We start from the raw sequence: 21,964 nt of genomic DNA, 5'->3' as shown, positions 1-21,964 counted from the left end.
CTTGTCCGGAGCATTTTACCTACCTAGTTTCATTTGTCGAGGGCTAAAGGTGGGAATGGATAACTGGATGGGAACCTGTGTGAGGTAAAATTAAGCATGTGGTAGCAAAGCATCATTAGAGCAGGACATATTTGACTGCCTTCGAGTTCCCTGAAATACCTGAATAAAGGGGGGGGGGGGGAACTGGCCAAATATTTGCTTTGAAAAGCAGCTGTGAATAACAGGACAAGAAATGAAGTAGTCACAAGCCAGGAAAGGAAGTAGGGATGCCAGCCTCCAGGTGGAACCTGGGGGTCCCCTGGGATTACAGCTCCTCTCCATACTACAGAGATTGGTTCCCCTGGAGAAAGTGAACACTTTAGAGTGTGAACTCTGTGACATTGTACTCCACTGAGGTCTCTGTCCAAGTTTCATTCCCAAATCTCCAGACGTTTCCCATCTGTGAACTCTACTCCGGCATCCTCCACCAACCACCAGTTACCAGGAAGGACCTAGCAACCATAAAAGGAAGAAAGATACAAGGGACAGACCACAACAATTGTTTTTCATAATGTTTTTCCTCCTCTATTTGGAGATATTTCCCCCACCACCACCACACACATTTTTTAAATTATTTCTTACAATGGAGAGTCCCTTCCCTGTTGGCTGGCTAGAACTGAGAGCATCCTCAGCACTGCTATGAGTGTGCATGACATTATCTCAGAATTTTTGGTGACTCTCATGGCCAGGCCCAGTGCCAGAGTTCTGATGCCCTAGGCCCTGCCCCCACCCCAGCAGTCCCAGGAAGGCAAGGGCAGCCTGTGCGCTCCTTGGAGCCCGCTGAAGGCACATGCCAATGCCCCCCAAATCCAGCCACTCCCGCCAGCCCTGCTCATGGCTCATCTTAGGTATGGTTATAAATGTTCTCTCCATATATATATATTTGGCCACTGTGTGACACAGAGTGTTGGACTGGATGGGCCATTGGCCTGATCCAACATGTTCTTATGTATGACAAGCAAAAATGGAATACAAACACCAACATTATAATATGTGTTAATTCGCACACATTATTTAAATTGCATAGTTCACATTTTCTTGGGACCAAATTCAGTACAAACAGCTGAGCAGAGAGGAGCTTCCTATTCTATTCTATAGTTAGCCTCCTATTCTATTCTATAGTTAGCAAACAAAATGAGGATATTTCTCCTAGTTCTACTAGGCTGGGTATGCCTGTCAGGACAAAGGAAGAAAATGATTTTAAGTTTGCAGAACTTGCAAGTGGGCAAAGACACAGCCTTCTCAATATTGAACATAACTCCCATTGTGAAAAACAGTTTCCATTTAGTTCTTCCTGCTGTAGCTGGGAGGGGTCTATAAACTCTTTCCCTGGTGTTAACCATCCCATTTCTTTAGGGTTGCCTGGAGATTTGGGAGAGGGGGCCCTGAGGAGAGCAGGGTTTGGGGAGGGACTTGAGAATCTAGCTTCCAAAGCAGCTATTTTCTCCAGGTTAATTGATCTCTGACCCCTGGAGATCCATTGTAATTGTGGGAGATCCCTAGTATCACCTGGAGGTTGGCAACCTTATGTATCTTTTAGCTTCCTTTGACCTACAACTTGTAATTCTCTTTTCTTCTCCTTCCACTGGAACAACCATGCCATTATTATCCCCTTTCCAGCCCACCCTCCATTTTGGGCTTCTCCAGAGGAGACATGTATTCCTTCCTTCATGTCCCTGACATATTGGGCTTCAGGCCTAACTCTTGTCATGTTAGGCAGCTGCCACTTGCAGCCCTTGTGAACACTTTTTTTCCAAAAGGCTGTTGTGTACAATGAAAACAGTAAAAGGAGGATAAAATTTATTTAAAATAGATGCTCTAACGAGATGCAAACTTTTGTGTTTATCCCCCTAAGCTTAAAATAATTTGCATGTGACAAGATCACAACAAGACACCTCAAAGGAGTGATGACAGAATCAAGTTTGTCTTGTTGCCATTTCTAAAGGCACTAGGTGAGGTAAATATACACTGACCCTAATCCCTCTCTGACTTTCTCTTATGGTTGCCACAAATGGCATGCTCAGGGATTTTTCCCACTGTTATTAATGAAATTGTCATATAATCTTTCAGGCTGTTTGCAGTTGGTGCTGCTTTTTGTGTGTAATCCTGAAGGCTCAGAAAACATTATAGTAGGAAAGGGCAATAACACCAAAGTGAGATAAGTGTCACTTCTGATAACCACCATGCTGTTTTGTTTCCAGTTAATATGATAGTAATGAAGTCCCAAAAGCTCCTGACAATTGTTCTCTTCCCCACCCCAATCAGTAAAACAGTTATATGTTTTTAACAAGGATGGGTTGCCATGTGACATCCCTGATATGATGACATCACACAAGGGCTCTCTAGTATTTGGGTAAACTTTATGGTTTTGAGGGTGATAGACCATGGAATTTCACCCAAATACCGAGGAGGAGAAGACCATAGATTTATATTCTGCCCTTCTCTCTGAATCAGAGTCTCAGAGCGGCTTACAATCTCCTTTATCTTCTTCCCCCACAAGAAACACCCTGTGAGGTGGGTGGGGCTGAGAGAGATCTCACAGAAGCTGCCCTTTCAAGGACAACTCTTGTGAGAGCTATGGCTGACCCAAGGCCATTCCAGGAGCTGCAAGTAGAGGAGTGGGAAATCAAATCCAGTTCTCCCAGATAAGTGTCTCCACACTTAACCACTACACCAAAGAGTCCCCTGCATGACATACCCAATGTGATGACATCATTTCCAGGTGATGCCATTGTGTTGGGGATGTTGCACAACATTCCCACCCACCCCTAGAATGCCTCCCCAAACTCCCCCACTGGAATAGAGGTAAGACACAGCAACCCTATTTTTAGGTCTCTACGGGCAGTTTTTATTCATACCAGACCAGGAACCTCTGTAAACGTCAGAGCTATTTTTCCTGTTCAACTGGGTAGGGAATTTTCTTCTTTCCTTAGAAGATCTTTCCCTTTTCCTTGGCCTGAATGGAAGTCTTTGCACACATCCCAAACCTTCTAGCCACTTTCCCCCAGTTCTCCTGTCTGTGTTAAACCACTTTCAGTCAAAACTAAAATCAGACTCTCTCAGTCAAGGCAGAATTCTGACTTTCTCCCGTCAAGGTACAAATCTGACTGACTCTCCTCAGCATCCAGCTCTCTCAAGACTGTGTCTGCTCAGCTGATGATGTCCAATCAGATTGCTCAGAGCAGCCTGTTACTCAAGGCTCTCTGGCTCTGTGAAGAATTAACCCTTCACATACCTCACATACTTTTACTCTGTTGGTACAGTTTGTTGAGGCTTTTAAAACAGTACAGTTTATGACACACTGCCTCACCCCTATTTCATCCACATATTGACCCCGTGATAGGGATTTCCATACAGGGTTGACAGCTTTGTTTTCTATTAGGTTTTTAACAACTGTGCAAAAAGAAGAAATTAAAGTGAAACTTTTCAGTGCGTGTAAATACAGTAGCAGGGAAAGAGATGTTTGTTTTGTTTCAACCTAATACCAACATTGTGAAAGGCACAAGAGCTCACTGAGGGGGGAAAGTTGTCAATCTAACATCACTCTGACGTATTTTACCATAGATATGGGAAGGTTTGCAGGAGAAAAGTAAGCAAGCAGTTGTACCCACAAGGCATGAAAGGCAAGTTTTAAAAGATAAGTTCAAGTAATAGCAAACACATGGATAAGCATATCTGTTGTGTTCCCCGTTGTAATCCTAAGCTTTTGTACTGCCACTTCTGAGTGTACAAAGCATTTTGTGTCCATTATCTCAGTAGTCCTTAGATCAACCCTATGAGATAGTATTTATTATTGTTACCCCTTGATTGTACACAGAAGGCTGGGAAAGGGGAGGCCTAGGCTGAATGCATAACAAATTGCCTAAAAAGTGTGTAGTGTGGTGCAGGAGTTAAGAGCGTGGGACTAAAAGTCCAATGTTCAAATCCCCAGTTTGTAGTAGAAGCTAACTGGATGAACTGGGCCATTCACTGTCTCTCAAACTAACCTACCCCACAGATTTGTTGATGTTAAGATAAAGCGGAGGGGGGGGAGAACACAATTGTAATCTATTTTGGGTCCACTCTGGGAAGAAATGTGGAGTATAAATATCCAAAATAAATTTAATGGAGTCAAACCAGATTCCTCTGAGCTGCCTGATGAGTTTATGGTGGTGTTGCGATTTAACTGTGGACTTTACTGCTCCTGCAGTTAGAAGTACTACCCTACTCATATCTTGAGATATAAGCCTCTTATCTATATTTCTGTCTTATCTTTCTCCCTATCTAACTACAGAGCTGATAATGCCGTCCTTTAAACTGTGTGTCAGGCATTCCAGCACAACACGTGCAGTCTTTATACGAGCTCATATCCAGATCAGCAGGGCCTTACGTCAAATCATTCTGGTAAATTTCCACTTCTGGCTACAGATTCACTTTTAATGGATTTATGGCAGTTGAAAGTTACTCTGTCTTCTGTCATGCCCTCCCTAATTCCCTGAGTGAGAAATTCTTGGTGTCCTTGCACAAAATTGAATTTATCTTCTGTTTACTTGATTGTTTTATAATTGTCAAAGAGAATTTGATATACACAGAGGACATGTTGCATTGATTCCCCCCCCCCCCCGCACACACTTTTCTAGCTGACAATATTGTCATTTTCATAATTTGCCTGGGTTTGTGCTGACCAATGATCTGAATCGGTATAAATCTTTTAAGTTAAGCTTTATGCATCCAAGTCTCAATTTAGACAAACTTCATATATGTTCATTTCAGTTTTCTTCTCTTATCTCTTTATTTATCTTGTTGGCTTTCCTGAACAAGCTAGCTGAACAAGATTGATCGCAATTGATGCATTGTCTTTCAAAACTATCAGTCAGAAGTGCTGCTTTAAATATAATTTTAGTTTGTTGTGGTGTTTCCCTACAGATTTGAAGAACTGCACAACAGCAGACAGTATTTTGGAAAGAGCTCGATTTTTTCCCCTTGGTGATACAAAAGAATTCAATCATGAGTCAAAAAGATCCATTGGAAGACATGGATGTATGCTCGGAGCCCTTATGTCCAGTCTGTGGCCAGTCACACTTACCAGAAGAAAACCATGCATATAGCTACACAGAAGATGTGGATGATGATTTAATTTGCCATATCTGCCTGCAGCCTTTGCTTCAGCCACTGGATACACCTTGTGGCCATACCTACTGCACAGTTTGCCTTACAGATTTCTTAGTAGAAAAAGACTTCTGCCCTGTGGACCGCAACATTCTTACCCTACAGACCTGTAGAAAATCCAGCATACTAGTAAATAAACTCCTGGATAAGCTAATGGTTAGCTGTCCTTTCACAGAATACTGCTCAGAGGTCATTCAACGTTGTGATCTTGAACAACATTTTCAAAATGGGTAAGAGGTGTTTTTTTTTTTAATGTGTGTAGATGTAACCTACCTTCCTTCCTTCCTTCCTTCCTTCCTTCCTTCCTTCCTTCCTTCCTTCCTTCCTTCCTTCCTTCCTTCCTTCCCTTGCAACGAGACAATACAATTTAGTATGGATGCCTGTGCAGTCTCTTCCCAAACGTGATCTAGATAATGCATCAATCTGAAGCTGACAGAGGACCCCCTAGTTCCAAATGTCATCTTGGCATCCGAATGCAGAGATGAGTCCAAGCTGCAGATCGAATCTGTTAGGGGGAGCACAACCTCATGGAGGTTGGATGCCATAGTATGAGATGATTCCAGATGCCATAGTATGAGATGATTCCAGAGGGACAGCTGTTAGTCCACTGGAGGAAAATAAAAGAGAAGTCCAGTGGCACCTTAAAGACAAACAACAATTTATGAGATGGGCTTCCCAAAGAGGCAGCAATGCTCGAGGCTGCAAACGATGACTCCAGAGTCAAATGTAGATGTAGAATCTACATGCTTCTTAAAGAAAATGAAACCCTTAATTTAAGGTCTGTTGGAGGGGTAGGTGGGAAGCTAGAATAGCCAGCATGTGAAAGAAATGGCAAACAAAGGGGTTTCTTCCCCCCTAAAGGGGCTTTAGGGGGGTTTTGAGATGCATTGCAGAAAGGGAAATGGTAGAAGGGGACAGTAGTCAATAACCTAAGCACAAATCATGCACAGATTTAGGCTACTGAACAATTGCATAGTGCACTCATGTTTGTATTTATAACTTATTGTGAGCCCATGTGTGTCGTTTCCTCATAAATCACTCATTATGACCAGGGTTTGAGCTGCAGAAGTATGTGGATTATTAATCAACATGTCAATTAGCAGTAATGCTCAGTTGTATATTTTCAGTTGTGCTGGCTCTCTGTTGGTCTCTTGCCCTGAATTTTGATGTAGTTTGGCTCCTCGATTATAGAAGGTTGCTGACCTCTGTGGTGGTAGTTAGCAGGGGAGGAACGAGTTGCATATTCCTGAGTCCATTTTTTGTGTGCTGTAATTGGAAGAGAGGAAAGAGAATGCTTTTTTTTTTTTTAATGGTAAAATGTATCCTTACTATATCTGTAAAACTGCCCATGCTTTTCTCACTTCGTTTGAATCTAAGGCACAAGATAGAGTTTTATCTCAGTGATACTTAGTATCACTGAAAATTGAAAAACCCCTCTGTGTGCCAGATATGCAAGCATGAGAGTACTGATTTTATGGTTTTATAGTGCAAACAGGTTCAGAAACATTGGAAAGAAATATTATAGACAGCAGGATGGATTCAACCTTCCTCCAAGGAGATGCTACCAGATTGGTCTATACATGCCAGGGCCATACCGTACAATTCAAAGGTGTCCCCCTGCTTGCATGGAATAAACGCATGACATTGACTTGGATCAATTCTGGACCATTTTGGCATGCAATAAAACACGTGATGCAACATGTATGCCCTTGACTGGGACATAAGGCTGCATTATAATGACATCTTTAAGTCTTTGTCATTTTATTAAACTACTTTCTTTTTGGTCCAGCATTGATTTATAGATTTATTTGTATTTTGTATCATGAGCCTGCATGCGAATATATTTGTTTGACCTCTGAAGAAAAGACCATTTTAGATCAAAAAGTGTCAGGTCAAGTGGTTTCCCATTGTTGCTTTAGGATTTTCCAAAGGAAGGAAGCTAACGAGGGACCCCTAAATTTAACTTTCTATAATAAATACATTTATTTTTGTTTATAATTTAATTGTATAACTTGCTTTCAATTTTTGGCCCTTAGGTTGCATATTAACCTCGAAGGTTCCTTATTCCAGTTTTTGGGTTAAGTTTCTTTCCTCTCTCTGTTTTTCTTTGGCTGCATATAGAGCCAGAATTGAGGGGCAAAACTAATGGTTTGCCTTCAGGATCAGCAACAAAGTATCCTCTAACAAGTTGTTTAATTTTTACATAATGTCTAGCTGTCTCCGCTTGTCTCACCTGGGAAACATTTAAATTATTTTTTTCCCATCAAGTAGGATAAATTACTGTAAGGCTAAATTTAAGGTTGATAAATGACTTCAAAGGAATCTGAAATGGACTAAGTGCTATTTTTGCAGTGATATTTTCTGGATGCCTTAGGCCTTCGTACTACTTTTGGCTCAAGTAGCATAGAAACATCACTTGGTTTTGGGTAGCTCAGCAGATAGTTCAGTAATGACCAAAGTTTTCTCTCCCTACACACACTCCAGTTTCTGGTGAGGGAGGGTAGCATGGTATGTAGCCCAATCTCATCAGATCTTGGTACTTGGATGGAAGACCACTGAGGAAGACTCTACAGAGGAAGGCAATGGCAAACCACCCGTGTTTCCCACTTGCCTTGAAAGTCCCTTCCTGGAGTTTCCATAAGTCAATTGCTCCTTGATGGTACATAGTCTTGAAAAACAGAATCCCTTGTTTATTTCAGCTCTGCAGAATTAGTCAGCCAGGACATCAAATAACACTCTGTCTGGTCTGAGAACCCTCTCCCTCTTCTTTGAGGTGTCTGAGTGAAGGCTTTACATTAAATTTAACTTGCTTTTCTTTTGTTTTGTTCTTTCCTTCTTTCTTTCTTGCAGTGCAGCACTTGTGTTTTCTTAAAATGTTACTGAAATTTAGCATTCTCAGCAGGGCTGTGGTGTTGGGGAGGGGTGACCCTTGCCCACAAGCCAAGCTTCAGCTTTACTTACATAAAAACCATGATCTGAATGTACAAAGTTGCCTTGCTTAGACTCAAGCTATCTCAGGGCTGGCCAAACTTGCTTAACGTAACAGCCACATAGAATAAGTTTGAGAGCCACAAGACATGAACATCAGATGTTTGATGGAAGGGGAGGGAGGGAGGAAGGAAAGAAGAATAGGTGGGGGGAGAAGTGATTTAAAGAGACAAATACCTTCTCCAAGCCAGCCAATGGGGTGGTAGAGGCTTCAAGATCCACACCGCATGTGGCTCTCAAGCCACGGTTTGGCCAACCCTGGTCTATATAGTCTGGTACGGCCTCTTCTGGATAGGTCTTGGGCAGACTTTTCTTGACAGCATCTATCCAGAGATACCATGAATTGCTCTTGAAACTTTCTAGTGGTCCCCTCAAAACCCAGGAAGTGCTTCTTGTTTTACTTCTAGGTTTTCCTGCTACTGTGTTGGAAGCATCCTCAGGACAGTCCAGATGGCTTTTATTTTTAAAAAATAACAATGATTGGGAGTGATTCAATTATCCAGACCTTGCAATCTGGTCATGTGGAATTATTAATTATACTTGATGCTCGAAGTGGGAGGAAAGGAGGAAGTGGAATGGTTTGCTTTCAAATGAAACCAGGCTGATTTTTTTTTTTTTAGCCTGTGGTTCATTTGCCCTCTTTGAGCCTATAGCTGATGCATCAATGTTCTAACTTAAATTAGACGTTCGCACTTTGAAGTCGTTACAGCCAGTTAGCAGCCATTACCAATAATTGAGGTGCTATAAATGCAGTAATAAACATGATCTAATAATAGGTTTGACATACGGTCAAAACAGTGTCCCTGATTTCTAACTTCCTAACTGCAGGGACTGGGCAAGCCCTGGAGAGCCTGTTTCCATCTTCAAGCCTCACTAAGGCCAGAGAGCTGTTTGGGAAACTGGGAGTGGCTGGCAGATCCTTGGGGAGATGTCGTCTTCCATGAACAAGCAAAGTCCTTAAAGGCTGCCTCTCCAAGTGCTCGTCTCTATCAGGCTCAACTCCAATAACCAGCTCCGGTCCTTTGCAGACCCAGATGGAGTTGTGCTATTTCCAGGGCCAGCCTTAGATTGTCTGGCACTCTAGGCAAGGCTAACTTCTGGTCGTCCCCCTCCCCCCCCCCGGCACTGATAATGTCACAGATTCACATTAGAGGTGCCCAGTTTGGTGCACTCAGAAGGCCGGCGCTCTAGGCAATCACCTAGGATGCCTAGTGGCAGGACCAGCCTTGCCCAAAGGCAGCTTAATATGTTTCTTTACCAGCTGAACCCACAAGCTCAGAAGAACCTATGGCTAGCTAGCTAGGCAGACAGAATCATGAAACATTTTTTCTTCAGTTGCAATGGTACTGTGACCCTGCTGCATTCCGTATATTATTTTCATCTATTGGGCAAACAAATGGATGATTTTAGGTCTGCCCCCCCTACCCCCCCCAAAAAGAGATGGCATCTCAGCCATTCTGAGCAGTGATGATGTCGATAGTGTTGTGCAGTTGGGTACATCAGAAGGACCCGGATGGGTTCACAGTCCGTCTTGCATCCAGATGCTGATCCAGTTGAGGCCTCTGATGTCAAGTGAAATGTGGGCTCAGTTTGGTGGGGTATTGCCAGCTGACACTGACCCCCATACCAACCACCCCCTGCTCCTAATCCATTGAACGATTGCTGGGGAAGTTGGCATGACTGTTTCCAGGAGCAAAAGGCAATAGTAAGCATAGGTCATGCGGTAGAGCACAGGGTTTATTGGGAGAGCCACATTCCCTGTTTACTGTTTAGCTGGGGATACAAGGAGCTGTCATTGGCATGAATACTAGAAAATTACATTATGCTGCCAGAGAGTCTGGTTTTCAGATGAAGGTAAACAAGAGAAGCAAGAGAATGTCTGCGTGGTTGGAGCCATACAGTTATCTTTGAGTTGCCCCCCCCCCTTTGATTTGCAAGTAAGTTGCATGATCCCTTTTCTCAGAAGGGGGGAGAGAGAGAGAAGAATTCAGAACAACCCCTGCGATTTTTTCTTTCTTTCGCCAGGATGATCCGTCAAGACCACCCCTTGACTATACCTTTTGCATTTTAATGTTATTTGTCATGCTGCATGCAGTGGCCTGAATGCTAAAATTAGGACTGAGGATGATATCGTTGAAAGTGTCAGCTTCGACTGCCGCGTCGTTATTTTAAAATTGGCTTGCGTTTCTTGTCCTGCAGCATGGATATGCTTGCTAGCAAAGCTCACCCAGGCTAGATTTGATTTTTGGAAACTGAGAATCTTGCCGTTTCATAGCTCTCTTGCTCCTTCCATCTGGTTGCATCTAATCCAAGAGCTTTACGTCTGAGTGCTCGAAGGGCAACTCAGTGTTTGGGTACACGTTGCCTGCTCCTGACGTGCATGTGGCTCTCCTTTTGGTGTATTTAGATAGGATTCCTCTCTTCTTCTCTGATGCAGCTCAGCTCATAACCCATCTGCCTCTGTCCGGTGATGTAAATGTACCAGCTGCTTCTGAAGAACCACTCTGGAGAGTGCAGGAGGCAGGTCTGTTTTCTGTGCATCATCCTGTTCTGTGCGTGTGTGTGCATGTTTTTTATACAGCAAATAAGTCACTGCCTCTCATTTCACCAACCATGCTGTGCTCTCCCTAAACCCACACATCTAACCTCCATCTGAGAATCAGATCAAGTAATCCTCTTACAGGTCAATGATTTTTTTTTTCCCCATCGTAGCTTCATTGAAAGGTTTTTTGATTTAATTCATAATGTGCTACTGGTTGTTTTGAAATGGAAAGGCTCATTTAAGAGAGAGGAGACTGGAATTGGCTGTCATATTAAAAAAAATCAACTTGAAGTTCTGTGTCCTATCACAGAGAAACACAGAGAGAGAGAGAGAGAGAGAGAGAGAGAAAGAGGGCAGTTCTAATCCTTGATCCTGACAATGAAGGCTCTTCTGCTGTTGGTCCTACCTTGGCTAAGTCCTGCAAACTACATAGACAATGTGGGGAACCTGCATTTCCTGTACTCAGAGCTGTGAGTACACACAGTTGTGATGTTGTGGTGGTGTCTCTGTGTTGTGGTCTCTGTGTTGTATTTGAAAGGAGGGAGCGGAAACCTCCTTCCATATTTCTCTTTGGTACCTGTATGCCCATGTGGCTGTCTAACTGAATGGGCTTGCTAACAGCCACATACCTAATCTGCAAGAGAGCAGAAATCTCTCTTTAGCACTTTCTCTTTTCAAAGGGCTGCAAACTAACTGAGACAAGCCAAATCTTTTCCTTGCCCACTTGCCTTACTTTGATAGTTTGGGAATCGGATCAGTTTCTGGAACGAGATTCAAGCAGATGGAAAAAACACCCTGTGGATAAATGGGTGTCTACACAGATATACTCTATTCCTGAGAACCTTTTCATAATGCATAATTTGTGCAGGAGAGAATGGGAGGGGCATTGTAAATGTATCCCATCTCTGTTTGGGATGCTAATTTCCTTTAATGCTATCTTATTGTGAATACAGTAACATCTCGTTGGTGTGCATGGGTGAAAGTGTGGTATAACTGCAGGTTTCCATCGCTTAACATAAATATATTTGGTGGCATAAACAGTGTTCATTCAATTAGCTTGTACATGTCATATTGAATAGTCACTCAAAATGAAGATTCGCCAGCACTGAGGTTTGAGGAGAGGCATGCATACTCTGGAAATGGCTTGAGAATGATACAAACATGCATATGATATGTGCATAATGTAGTCTTTAAAATGATAATGTGCTTTGTTTCAGTTAGACCAATGCATGCGCCATGCGTGTTACAACATTAAACGCTGTGTTTGGAACTGAGATGATGCTTGCAGAGTTCATAGGATGGGGGGGGGGGAGTGATGTAAAAAAGCAGCTATTAATAATGCAAGGACCAGTTTACAATGAGAAACTCTAGTCTGGATTTCTGTATAGCTCATGTCATCTTTTTTACTCCCCCCCCCCCTTTAAAATAAAGAAGCCAGTTTGCTATTTGTGTTTCCGTATTCGCCAAGAACAATAAATTTGGGAAACAATCGTGAATAGAAGCAGACTGCTACTGAGCATCAAGATCAAACCAGACCAAATGAACTTTCATAATCAAGGCAATGGCATCTGGGACATCCAGTTTCCAGGAAAACAAACGGATGAGATTAATCAGAGCATGCACACAGAGAACTCCCGCTCACCACCGCTGTCTCCTAGGGGATTCTGATTCATCCCTGTCAAATGGAGAAAGGGGCCCCAGATGTACAGTAGCCGCTCAACTTGAATGTGTTTCACCCTCTAACCTACAAAACTGTTAACTGCAACGTGATTGCAATTCTTGTTGACATCCCCTTTACCCACTCGGTTTGTTATTGGATGTCCGTCTCGAATTATCAGCAATCTACGGTGGTGCACTCCACCGGGGGAGGGTGGGGAACAAGCAAACAGAGCTGCTTGTGAATTGGGTCAGAGCAAAAATAAGGCAGGCATGGATTCAGCAAAACTGAGCTGCAATAGTTTGCTGCTGTGGAACAGGAGATGGAGCATCTAGGCTTGGTTTTAAATTTGATTTATCCTGCTGCTTCCGGATGCTGCAAATTAAAGATATTCTTTGTTAATCTGGAGTGTTGGGCTTGGTCAGATTTGAGTCTCCTGTTTTTCTTTTTTGTTGGATGAATAGGCAGCACACAGGCTTTTGAGGTATGTTTTTAAAGTCCTGCCTTGGCTGGACCACAGACTGGAGTGCTCTTGTTCAACAACAAGTGGGATTAAGGACAGGAGGCAGTCTGTCCTGGAGACGGTTCTTACCTTGAGGTGCTGCTGGATCCTGGCCCATATCTGGAGGTTCAGAATCGCCTTTCTGGTGCATTACTCCTATCAGCTGGCTGTTCCCCAGATATCTGGCCATGGTGATTGATACATGCCGGATTGATAGCTGTAATGTGCTTTACACGGGACTATCTTTGTTTGGAAATTTCAGTAGGTCCAAAAGACAGCAGCTATATTACTTCTAGATACAGGGACGGTATCATATCCATGCTGAAAGATATGCCCTGGCTCCCCATCTGTTTGCATGAATATTCAAAGTGCTGGTTGCTACCTTTTAAGGCCTGCAAAATGGGTGGGGACTGGGGTACTTGAAGGACTACCTTCTCCTGTACTATCCAGTCTGCCAGCGAAGATCCTCTTTCAAAACCCTGGTTTCTGTGCCTCCGCGGTAGACGTGAGGTGGGTGGTGACCAGCTTAGGGCTGTTTCAGTGGTGGCTCCTTGACTCTGTACACCGTACCCCTGGAAGCTCGCCTGGCATCTACTTTACTGTGTTTTTGGTGCCAGAACAAAATTGTTGTTTTAAAAAATCTCAGGCTTTTAATTGAGGAGTTCCATCTCATTTAGTTGTTTTTATGGTATTGTTTGTAGCCTGTGGACTGTTTTACGAACACTTTAAATTGCAGGATGCTGTTTTTATGCCCAGCTGTTTTCATGCCATTACTTTTGAATGTTTCAGTTATATGCTTTCATTGTATATCTCTGGAGCAATGTTCCCTCTGAGCTGCAGAGTCTTGTGAGCAAAGATTCTTCTTTGTGAGCGACTGGCATTAAAGTTGTGAGCTGCTGCGTACAATGAGTGTGCTCTGGGATCATCCTTCCTGAGCTAAGACAAAAATGTGTCAGCTGGAGGCTAAAAATCTGTGAGCTAGCTCATGCTAACTCAGCTTAGAGGGAACACTGCTCTGGAGTGGTGGCACATAAATTACAGAAATAATAAATACAGCTGAGTTATGCATACCTTATTTCTTCATCTTGGATGTGTGGTTACTTAGTGCCAGGTTGAGCATTGATATTTGCTTAATACCAGCTTGGCTCATTCTGCCCAGTGTCATCTCCTTTGACTTACAGAGGTCTAACATGTCTGTATTAGACCTCTGCCTGAGATCCAGAAATGACATGGATTAAATCAGGGCTTTTTTTGTAGAAAAAGCCCATCAGGAACTCATTTGCATATTAGGCTGCACCCCCTGACATTGCCATTGTTCCACACAGGACCTTTTTTGTAGGAAAAAGCCCAGCAGGAACTCATTTGCATATCAGGCAACACCCCCTGTCACCAAGCCAGCTGGAACTGCATTCCTGCTGGGAGAAAAAAAGCCCTGGATAAAATACAGGCCTCTCTGCATGTGGAGTATGGCCCTTTCTCGTCCCTTCTTCATCACTGCTTCATGCATCCAATCCAAGACTGTCCTTTGGCAATGATGTCAAGTTCGTAGGCTCAGTCTGGTGATCCCTCACTTAAATTAAACACTCAAAGTTGAACTTGTGGATCTTCTAACAAAAATCTGTAATCTTTCATTGAAATCTGCCTCTGTTCCTGAGGACTGGAAGGTAGCAAATGTCACCCCCATCTTTAAAAAGGGTTCCAGAGGAGATCCGGGAAATTACAGGCCAGTCAGTCTGACTTCAATACCGGGAAAGTTGGTAGAAACCATTATCAAGGACAGAATGAGTAGGCACATTGATGAACACGGGTTATTGAGGAAGACTCAGCATGGGTTCTGTAGGGGAAGATCTTTCCTCACTAACCTGTTACATTTCTTTAAGGGGGTGAATAAACATGTGGACAAAGGAGACCCGATAGATGTTGTTTACCTTGACTTCCAGAAAGCTTTTGATAAAGTTCCTCATCAAAGGCTCCTTAGAAAGCTTGAGAGTCATGGAGTAAAAGGACAGGTCCTCTTGTGAATCAAAAACTGGCTGAGTAATAGGAAACAGAGAGTGAGTATAAATGGGCAGTCTTCGCAGTGGAGGACGGTAAGCAGTGGGGTGCCGCAGGGCTCGGTACTGGGTCCCATGCTCTTTAACTTGTTCATAAATGATTTAGAGTTGGGAGTGAGCAGTGAAGTGGCCAAATTTGCGGATGACACTAAATTGTTCAGGGTGGTGAAAACCAGAGAAGATTGTGAGGAACTCCAAAGGGATCTGTTGAGGCTGGGTGAATGGGCGTCAACGTGGCAGATGCGGTTCAATGTGGCCAAGTGCAAAGTAATGCACATTGGGGCCAAGAATCCCAGCTACAAATACAAGTTGATGGGGTGTGAACTGGCAGAGACTGACCATGAGAGAGATCTTGGGGTCGTGGTAGATAATTCAATGAAAATGTCAAGACAGTGTGCGTTTGCAATAAAAAAGGCCAACGCCATGCTGGGAATTATTAGGAAGGGAATTGAAAACAAATCAGCCAGTATCATAATGCCCCTGTATAAATCGATGGTGCGGTCTCATTTGGAGTACTGTGTGCAGTTCTGGTTGCCGCACCTCAAAAAGGATATTATAGCATTGGAGAAAGTTCAGAAAAGGGCAACTAGAATGATTAAAGGGCTGGAACACCTTCCCTATGAAGAAAGGTTGAAACGCTTAGGGCTCTTTAGCTTGGAGAAACGTCAACTGAGGGGTGACATGATAGAGGTTTACAAGATAATGCATGGGATGGAGAAAGTAGAGAAAGAAGTACTTTTCTCCCTTTCTCACAATACAAGAACTCGTGGGCATTCGATGAAATTGCTGAGCAGACAGGTTAAAATGGATAAAAGGAAGTACTTCTTCACCCAAAGGGTGATTAACATGTGGAATTCACTGCCACAGGAGGTGGTGGCGTCCACAAGCATGGCCACCTTCAAGAGGGGGTTAGATAAAAATATGGAGCAGAGGTCCATCAGTGGCTATTAGCCACAAGTTGTGTGTGTGTGTATATTTGGCCGCTGTGTGACACAGAATATTGGACTGGATGGGCCATTGGCCTGATCTAACATGGCTTCTCTTATGTTCTTACTTTGTAGTATTAATCAAGATCTCTGATTATCAGTCACCAATAATATCTCATCTTTGTAAAAATGCAAGGATTGGCCTAAGCCCTCCTGCTGACCTGATTTTATGTCCCACACAGTCTTAGAGGTGCCTTGGGATTGCTTGCAATAAGAGTGCTACAGTGCAACTATTGGATCAAACAGAGCCGGAATTGCACATGGCATTATTTGTGCCATTGAAAAATATTACTGCTTAAGAGACCACTTGGTTTGGTCAAGGTATAGCCTTGAAGGCACATGACACTATAATGTTGCTGAAGGCTGGCAGTTTTGAGTCTTATCAAATGCATCTGTTGTTGCCCAATTCTAGCCAGACTGTCTGCGAGCTGGCAAAGCAAGAACACTTGCCTTGAACTTAGTTGCCTCACAGAAGAAGGAAGGCCCAAGTAACTTCTCAGGATTTACAGGACCTTGGAAAGCTCCCAGGGAAAAGGATATTGACCAGCCAGGGTCCGAAGATCAAAGAAGCCTGGCCTGGTGACTGCCAGATGCTGTCTCTGCAATGAAGCTGTAGGAGAGTATTTTGGCTTTTGGTGTGCTGCTGTAGATTGGACTTTCATTTGGCCACTCTTCAATCTCTGCTGGGGACAAGGAGAGTGAATAGCCTTGTGTAATAATTCTGACATATTTCATACCTGATCTGATGATGATGAAGAGGAAGATGATATTGGATTTATATCCCACCCTATACTCTGAATCTCAGAGTCTCAGAGCAGTCACAATCTCCTTTACCTTCCCCACCCTTCACCAGACACCCTGTGAGGTAGGTGGGGCTGAAGCTCTCACAGCAGCTGCCCTTTCAAGGACAACTCCTACAAGAGCTATGGCTGACCCGAGGCCATTCCAACAGCTGCAGGTGGAGGAGTGGGGAATCAAAATCAGTTCTCCCAGATAAGAGTCTGCACACTTAACCACTATACCAAACTGGCTCTTAGCTAATAATTCTGTGTTGTCTTTTCCAACGTTGTAATCTCATAACTTCTTCTCTCCAGGAATGTGTTTTGAGCAATTCCCTCTGACTCTACAGGTCTAGCAAGTTCTGAGGCCATGAGGACTCAGGTAAAGATGATTTTGGCTTGAGGTCACTGTTTGTTGGGTTCCTGTCAGAATCATCAAGGGTCTGGGGTCACCAGCTATTGATGGTAACATTGTACTGTTCGTACCATGAACCCATTCTGTAGCCTTTGTCAGTTTTGAATGTCAGTCAGTCAAAAGTTTATTGTGTATAGCTATTGGCCATTACAAAACAGAACATATGAAGAGCAAAGTTCCCAAATAACACCTTAAAAGTACCCCAGAAAGGCCAACCTCAAGAAGTTACAGCATTTAATATCACTCTTGCTCTTATCTTCTTAGCTGCAAGGGCAAACGAAGAGACTCTATACTGAATACATGAGCATCATAGTCAGATAACAGAAATATAATCTTTTCAGTTTCCGAATGTGCTTTTAAGGTGGTTAGTATTCTGGCCAGAAATTTAATTCTGGGGGAGTTGTAGAGTGGACAGGATAGGATTTTTGAATGTGATGAGGGGAACTGGAAGGGAAGTTTTGGATAGTTCCATACAAATTGTGCTGTACCATGAACAGGAAGAAGGTCACATGTCAAAAATTAAACAAGCACACCAGCGTACTTTACGTGTATACACAAAGAAACATTCTTAAAAATTTGCAGACCCATCCCAGGAGCAATAATAGTACTTTGAATACTATTAAGTACTCAATTATTACTCAATTAATATACTATTAAGAAAGCTAAGTACTGCAGCCTGCATTTCTTGTTCCTCTTTCTCCCCTCCTTTTGTTGCAGGTGATTCAGCCTGCTTCCCTTACCACTTCCACCTTTTGCATTTAGAGCCAGCCCAGAGGCCTGAGCCGCTGAACCATATACTAGGTGTTGTCAAGCAAGTTCAGTGAATCCCTGTGATCGGCAGGAAAAATCTGCTGAGCTATGGGTGTGGGGCTTGTTTTTGTCACACTTCCATGCAAAAATTGCAATATACACTTTTGCTCTAGGTTATTTACGTTACGCAATGGTTGATCATACATTTCTTTTCTGCTTGATGAGGCTTCTTCACTGAAAGTCTGTTCTGTCTTGAGTGTTTTTTATATTCCTGTGAATGGGGCAGTGAATGCAATTTAAGTGAAAGTACTTAAACATATTCTATCTCCGCTTATGCAAAGCTTTCATATATTATAAGAAGCATCTGACTCTAACCGTTGTCAAGTTGTGTGCAGCATTTGTTCTTGGCTCCTTTTATGACAGGTTTCAGGAGCGCTAGCATCAGGCAAAGTCAATTAGGGACAGGATTTCTATAGCCAACTGTCAGAACTGAGCTTGCTGCTAAGTTAAGGCACAACAAGGCAAAAAGGTAACCCTGTAATTACAGTTGGCACAAAGGTCCCTGCCCATAAATAAGCAATGCTTCAGTTGTGGTTGAATTTTGTGTCGGTTACATGAAGAAAACTACATCACATGCTTCCAGTTATATAAAGTGTCTTAATGGAACAGGGGATCTATGATATCAGTTCCTGGTGTAGAGGACAGAGTGTTGGATTTGGGACAGGGAGGACCTGGCTTCAAATCTCGACTTGGCTCTGAAGTTCACCATCTCACATTTCTAATGTACCTCATGGGTGCAGGAACTGTTTGATGGAACATGATCCTGAAGGAAGGGTGGAGCAGAAATGAGGCCAGTGAAGGAACAGCCAGTTCACATAACGGAAGGGCTGAGGAGGAGTCTTTGAGAAACATTGACGGGGCTAATAAACATGATGCCATAATTCAGGTGACCCCCTCTATTACAAACACTGAAAAAGAGTAACAAGTGAGCAACAAGTGGGTCCATGCAGCCCATTCACTTTTCCAGGAGTGGAATTCTAGTAGGAGCTCCTTTGCATATTAGGCCACACACCCCTGATGTAGCCAATCCTCCAAGAGCTTACAAGGTTCTTTTTTGTAAGCTCTTGAAGGATTGGCTACATCAGGGGTGTGTGGCCTAATATGCAAAGGAGCTCCTACTAGAATTCCACCCTGCACTTATCTGAGTTCAAGTAAGTCCCAAAGTCAAAGGTATATAAATTCATGGACTAGGGTGCATGTTGGGAAACAACCCAAATGTCAGAGCTAGTATAACTTTATTTATAAGAAGCTGCCCTAGGTGAAGACAGTTCTGTTAGTCTAACTTCCCCAGGCCTCTCTCTCCCACTCAAGGTATGATCCTCCAAAGCTTCTTGCACAGATTCCTTTCCAGCTCTGCCCTCCTGAGTCAGTGGCCTTATGCATGCAAATCGTGTTGAGAGATGGCCCTTCTCTGAGAGTCTTCTCATAGTGCTGCTGCTACTGGCCATAGTGACTGGGTATTTGGCTGGTAAAAGCATGCCTGCATTTGTGTAGCTGACTGTGTAGAGACTCTCCTCTGAGGTCCAAGACTAATGTCCCATCTACCCATCAGTGCCCCACTGTTGGAGTCAGGAGACCAAGAGAGGAAGCTGGGAGGCAAAGAGCTCCAAGCATGGGATACCATGCAGAAGAGCAAAAAAGCCTTTCTGGAATGACACTGAGATACTTCAGTGTATCAGCAGACCTCACTTGCCTGGCCCTGCTGTCTTACAATTAACCTAGTTTAGCCTCGCTTTAACGGCATGACAGAGACAATCATCTTGTAGTCTCTATCTGGGGGGAAAAAAGATCTCGAGTGCTGGCACTGTGAAAAATAAATTCATTTCCTCTACACCTCCCATTTCCCTCAACTTACTGTACAAAGCCATGAAGAAGAGCTGATCCCCAATGAAAACCAGAGATAGCCTGTAGGTATGTCCTTGCAGTGCTAAACAAACCATGGCTTGGATTAAAAAAAAAACAACAACAACCCAACAACCTTGGCCTTTGTGTTAAATCTGCCTTCAAGCTTGTAGGAGTGGAGCAGCTGGCAAGTGCGTGGTGACCTTCTCCATCAGCCATTCTCTCTTTGGGAGGTTCAGACTGATTTTCTGCATCTTGGCATGCCACTGAGTATCCAAACTGTTCCCTGCGGGCTGTGTTCATACATAGAGGCACCCACAGCACTGAGCTGTAGCCTTGCCAACACTGGCAGCTTTTAAGAGAAAGCAGAACATATGAACAACAGTCGGTCCTAAATCGCCATTCTTAACATGTTAAGTGTGTTTGTAAGTGTTCCCCTCTCTCGCCAGTGTTCCTGGTGCCATCACAGTTAGCCTACAGCAGAGGTGGCCAAACTTGCTTAAAGTAAGAGCCACATGGAATAAACGTCAGGTGTTTGAAAGCCGGAAGGAAGGAAGGAAGGAAGGAAGGAAGGAAGGAAGGAAGGAAGGAAGGAAGGAAGGAAGGAAGGAAGGAAGGAAGGAAGGAAGGAAGGAAAGCAAATAGATGGGGGGCAGGGAGGAGGGAGGGTGGCAAGAAAGCAACTCTAAATGTCTTCTCCAAGCTGCTGGCTGGCTTAGCTTGGCAAAGTGATTTAAAGAGAGTAATGTCTTCTGCAAGCCAGCCAATGGGGCAATTGGGGTTTTGAGAGCCACACAATATGTGTGAAAGAGCAACATGTGGCTCCCAAGCCAGTTTGGACACCCCTGGCCTACAGCATAATTGTCACCAACACACACTGTGAGCAGCAAGCATCTTTTGTGTCAGGAATAGCAAGGAGAAAATTCAGTTGAGGCATAATCCAGAACATGAGCCGCAGGTCCTAAATTAGTATGTCTGTAGGATGAGCAGGGAGGAGAGTTATGAAGCAACTCAGTTCTGCTTGTTGAAGAGGATTGCACATACTAAAGTGTCAGTGCCAGTTCTGGCTCCATTGGCACTGTGAGCCACATGACAAATTGCTGAGCCAGCCTGGAAGTACCAGGTGGCAGGCTGGAATATCTCCTCAAAGTCAATGTTGTCTTGGCAGTGGCTGTCCAAGGTTTCAGGTGTTTCCCATCACTTCCTACCTGATCCTTTTAACTGGAGGTGCTGGTGACTGAACCTGGGACCTTATGCATGAAGAGCAGGTGATCTACCACAATCCCTCCTCACCATTGGCACCAGAGACATCTCCTTCTTGGGCAGCTGCCTGGGTGGCCCAGTCAGTTAAGCTTCTTAAAAGGCTGGACATCAGAGTTTTTGAGTTTGGGTTTTGATTTTTTTTTTAAAGCAGTAAATATTGATAATGGGATTGGTGACATACCATTGTGATGCTATCTTAAGTAGGCTCTCTGAATTCTTAGCTTTCATTTTTTAAAATATGCAAATCTCTAGTTCCTTGCTCATGGAGATGTAAGGACAAAGGCATATCTCCACAAAGAAGGGGGAAAGAGACTTACTTTTAAAAATGAAAGATAGCAATTCAGAGAACCTGCTTAACCTATCGCTACAATTGTTTACTGATACTTTATTTTCATTTTTAAATGCAGCCATTATATTTATATATTGATAAAGCATGCCCCCCAAAATAAAAGGGTGTGTGTGTGTGTTGCGACTCCATCAGTGAGGCTACTGATGACAGCGCCCTCCCCTGAAAAACCTGCTTTTTAAAGACATGTGTGGAGGAAAATAAACTGACTCCACAACTGTGAAAATGCAGAGGGAGGGCAGACGTACAGAAGAACCCTGCCCCAACTGATTCCCATGCTTGTGGATTGCCTGCCAAGAAAATAAAGAGTAAGTCAAGCATGTGGAAAAGCCCTCTGTGTGCCAAATGGAATGCTTTTGCCTCCCTGGGAAGTAGCTTAACAATGTTGCTACCTGTGAGTCGGTGAAGGAGTTCTAAAAAGAAGGCTGCCTTATTTTGAAGAAAGAATTAGTGGAGTGGATTTTGTCACCCCAAATCTATTTTATTTGTTCACTGTTATGATCTGAAAAGAGTACATAATAATCTTGATACAAGATTTAAAGACTCTAGACTGGACCCAATAGAAAAATAGCATAGGAGGGAGGGATGGTTTT

The 21,964-nt window shown here is 43.4% G+C and overlaps 1 protein-coding gene across 4 annotated transcripts in view; it reads left to right on the top strand.

Moving 5' to 3' along the window:
* The window catches only part of LNX1 (ligand of numb-protein X 1), a 127,586-nt gene that overhangs the window by 25,900 nt on the left and 79,722 nt on the right, over positions 1-21,964 (top strand). For 2 of the 4 annotated variants that reach the window (XM_060246357.1, XM_060246356.1), the window contains exon 2: positions 4,945-5,417. In XM_060246357.1, the coding sequence (XP_060102340.1) occupies positions 5,026-5,417 (392 nt within the window). In that variant the 5' untranslated portion in view covers positions 4,945-5,025. Of the gene's footprint in view, positions 1-4,944; positions 5,418-11,070; positions 11,188-21,964 lie in introns of those variants that run through there. The other 2 variants (XM_060246358.1, XM_060246359.1) reach the window with 2 other exon arrangements.

Source organism: Heteronotia binoei, chromosome 9 (genome assembly GCF_032191835.1).
Source record: "Heteronotia binoei isolate CCM8104 ecotype False Entrance Well chromosome 9, APGP_CSIRO_Hbin_v1, whole genome shotgun sequence".
NCBI classification, from domain to species: Eukaryota; Metazoa; Chordata; class Lepidosauria; order Squamata; family Gekkonidae; genus Heteronotia; species Heteronotia binoei.
The sequence above is the reverse complement of the archived record's forward strand: the minus strand, read 5'-3'. Positions and strand labels throughout refer to the sequence as shown.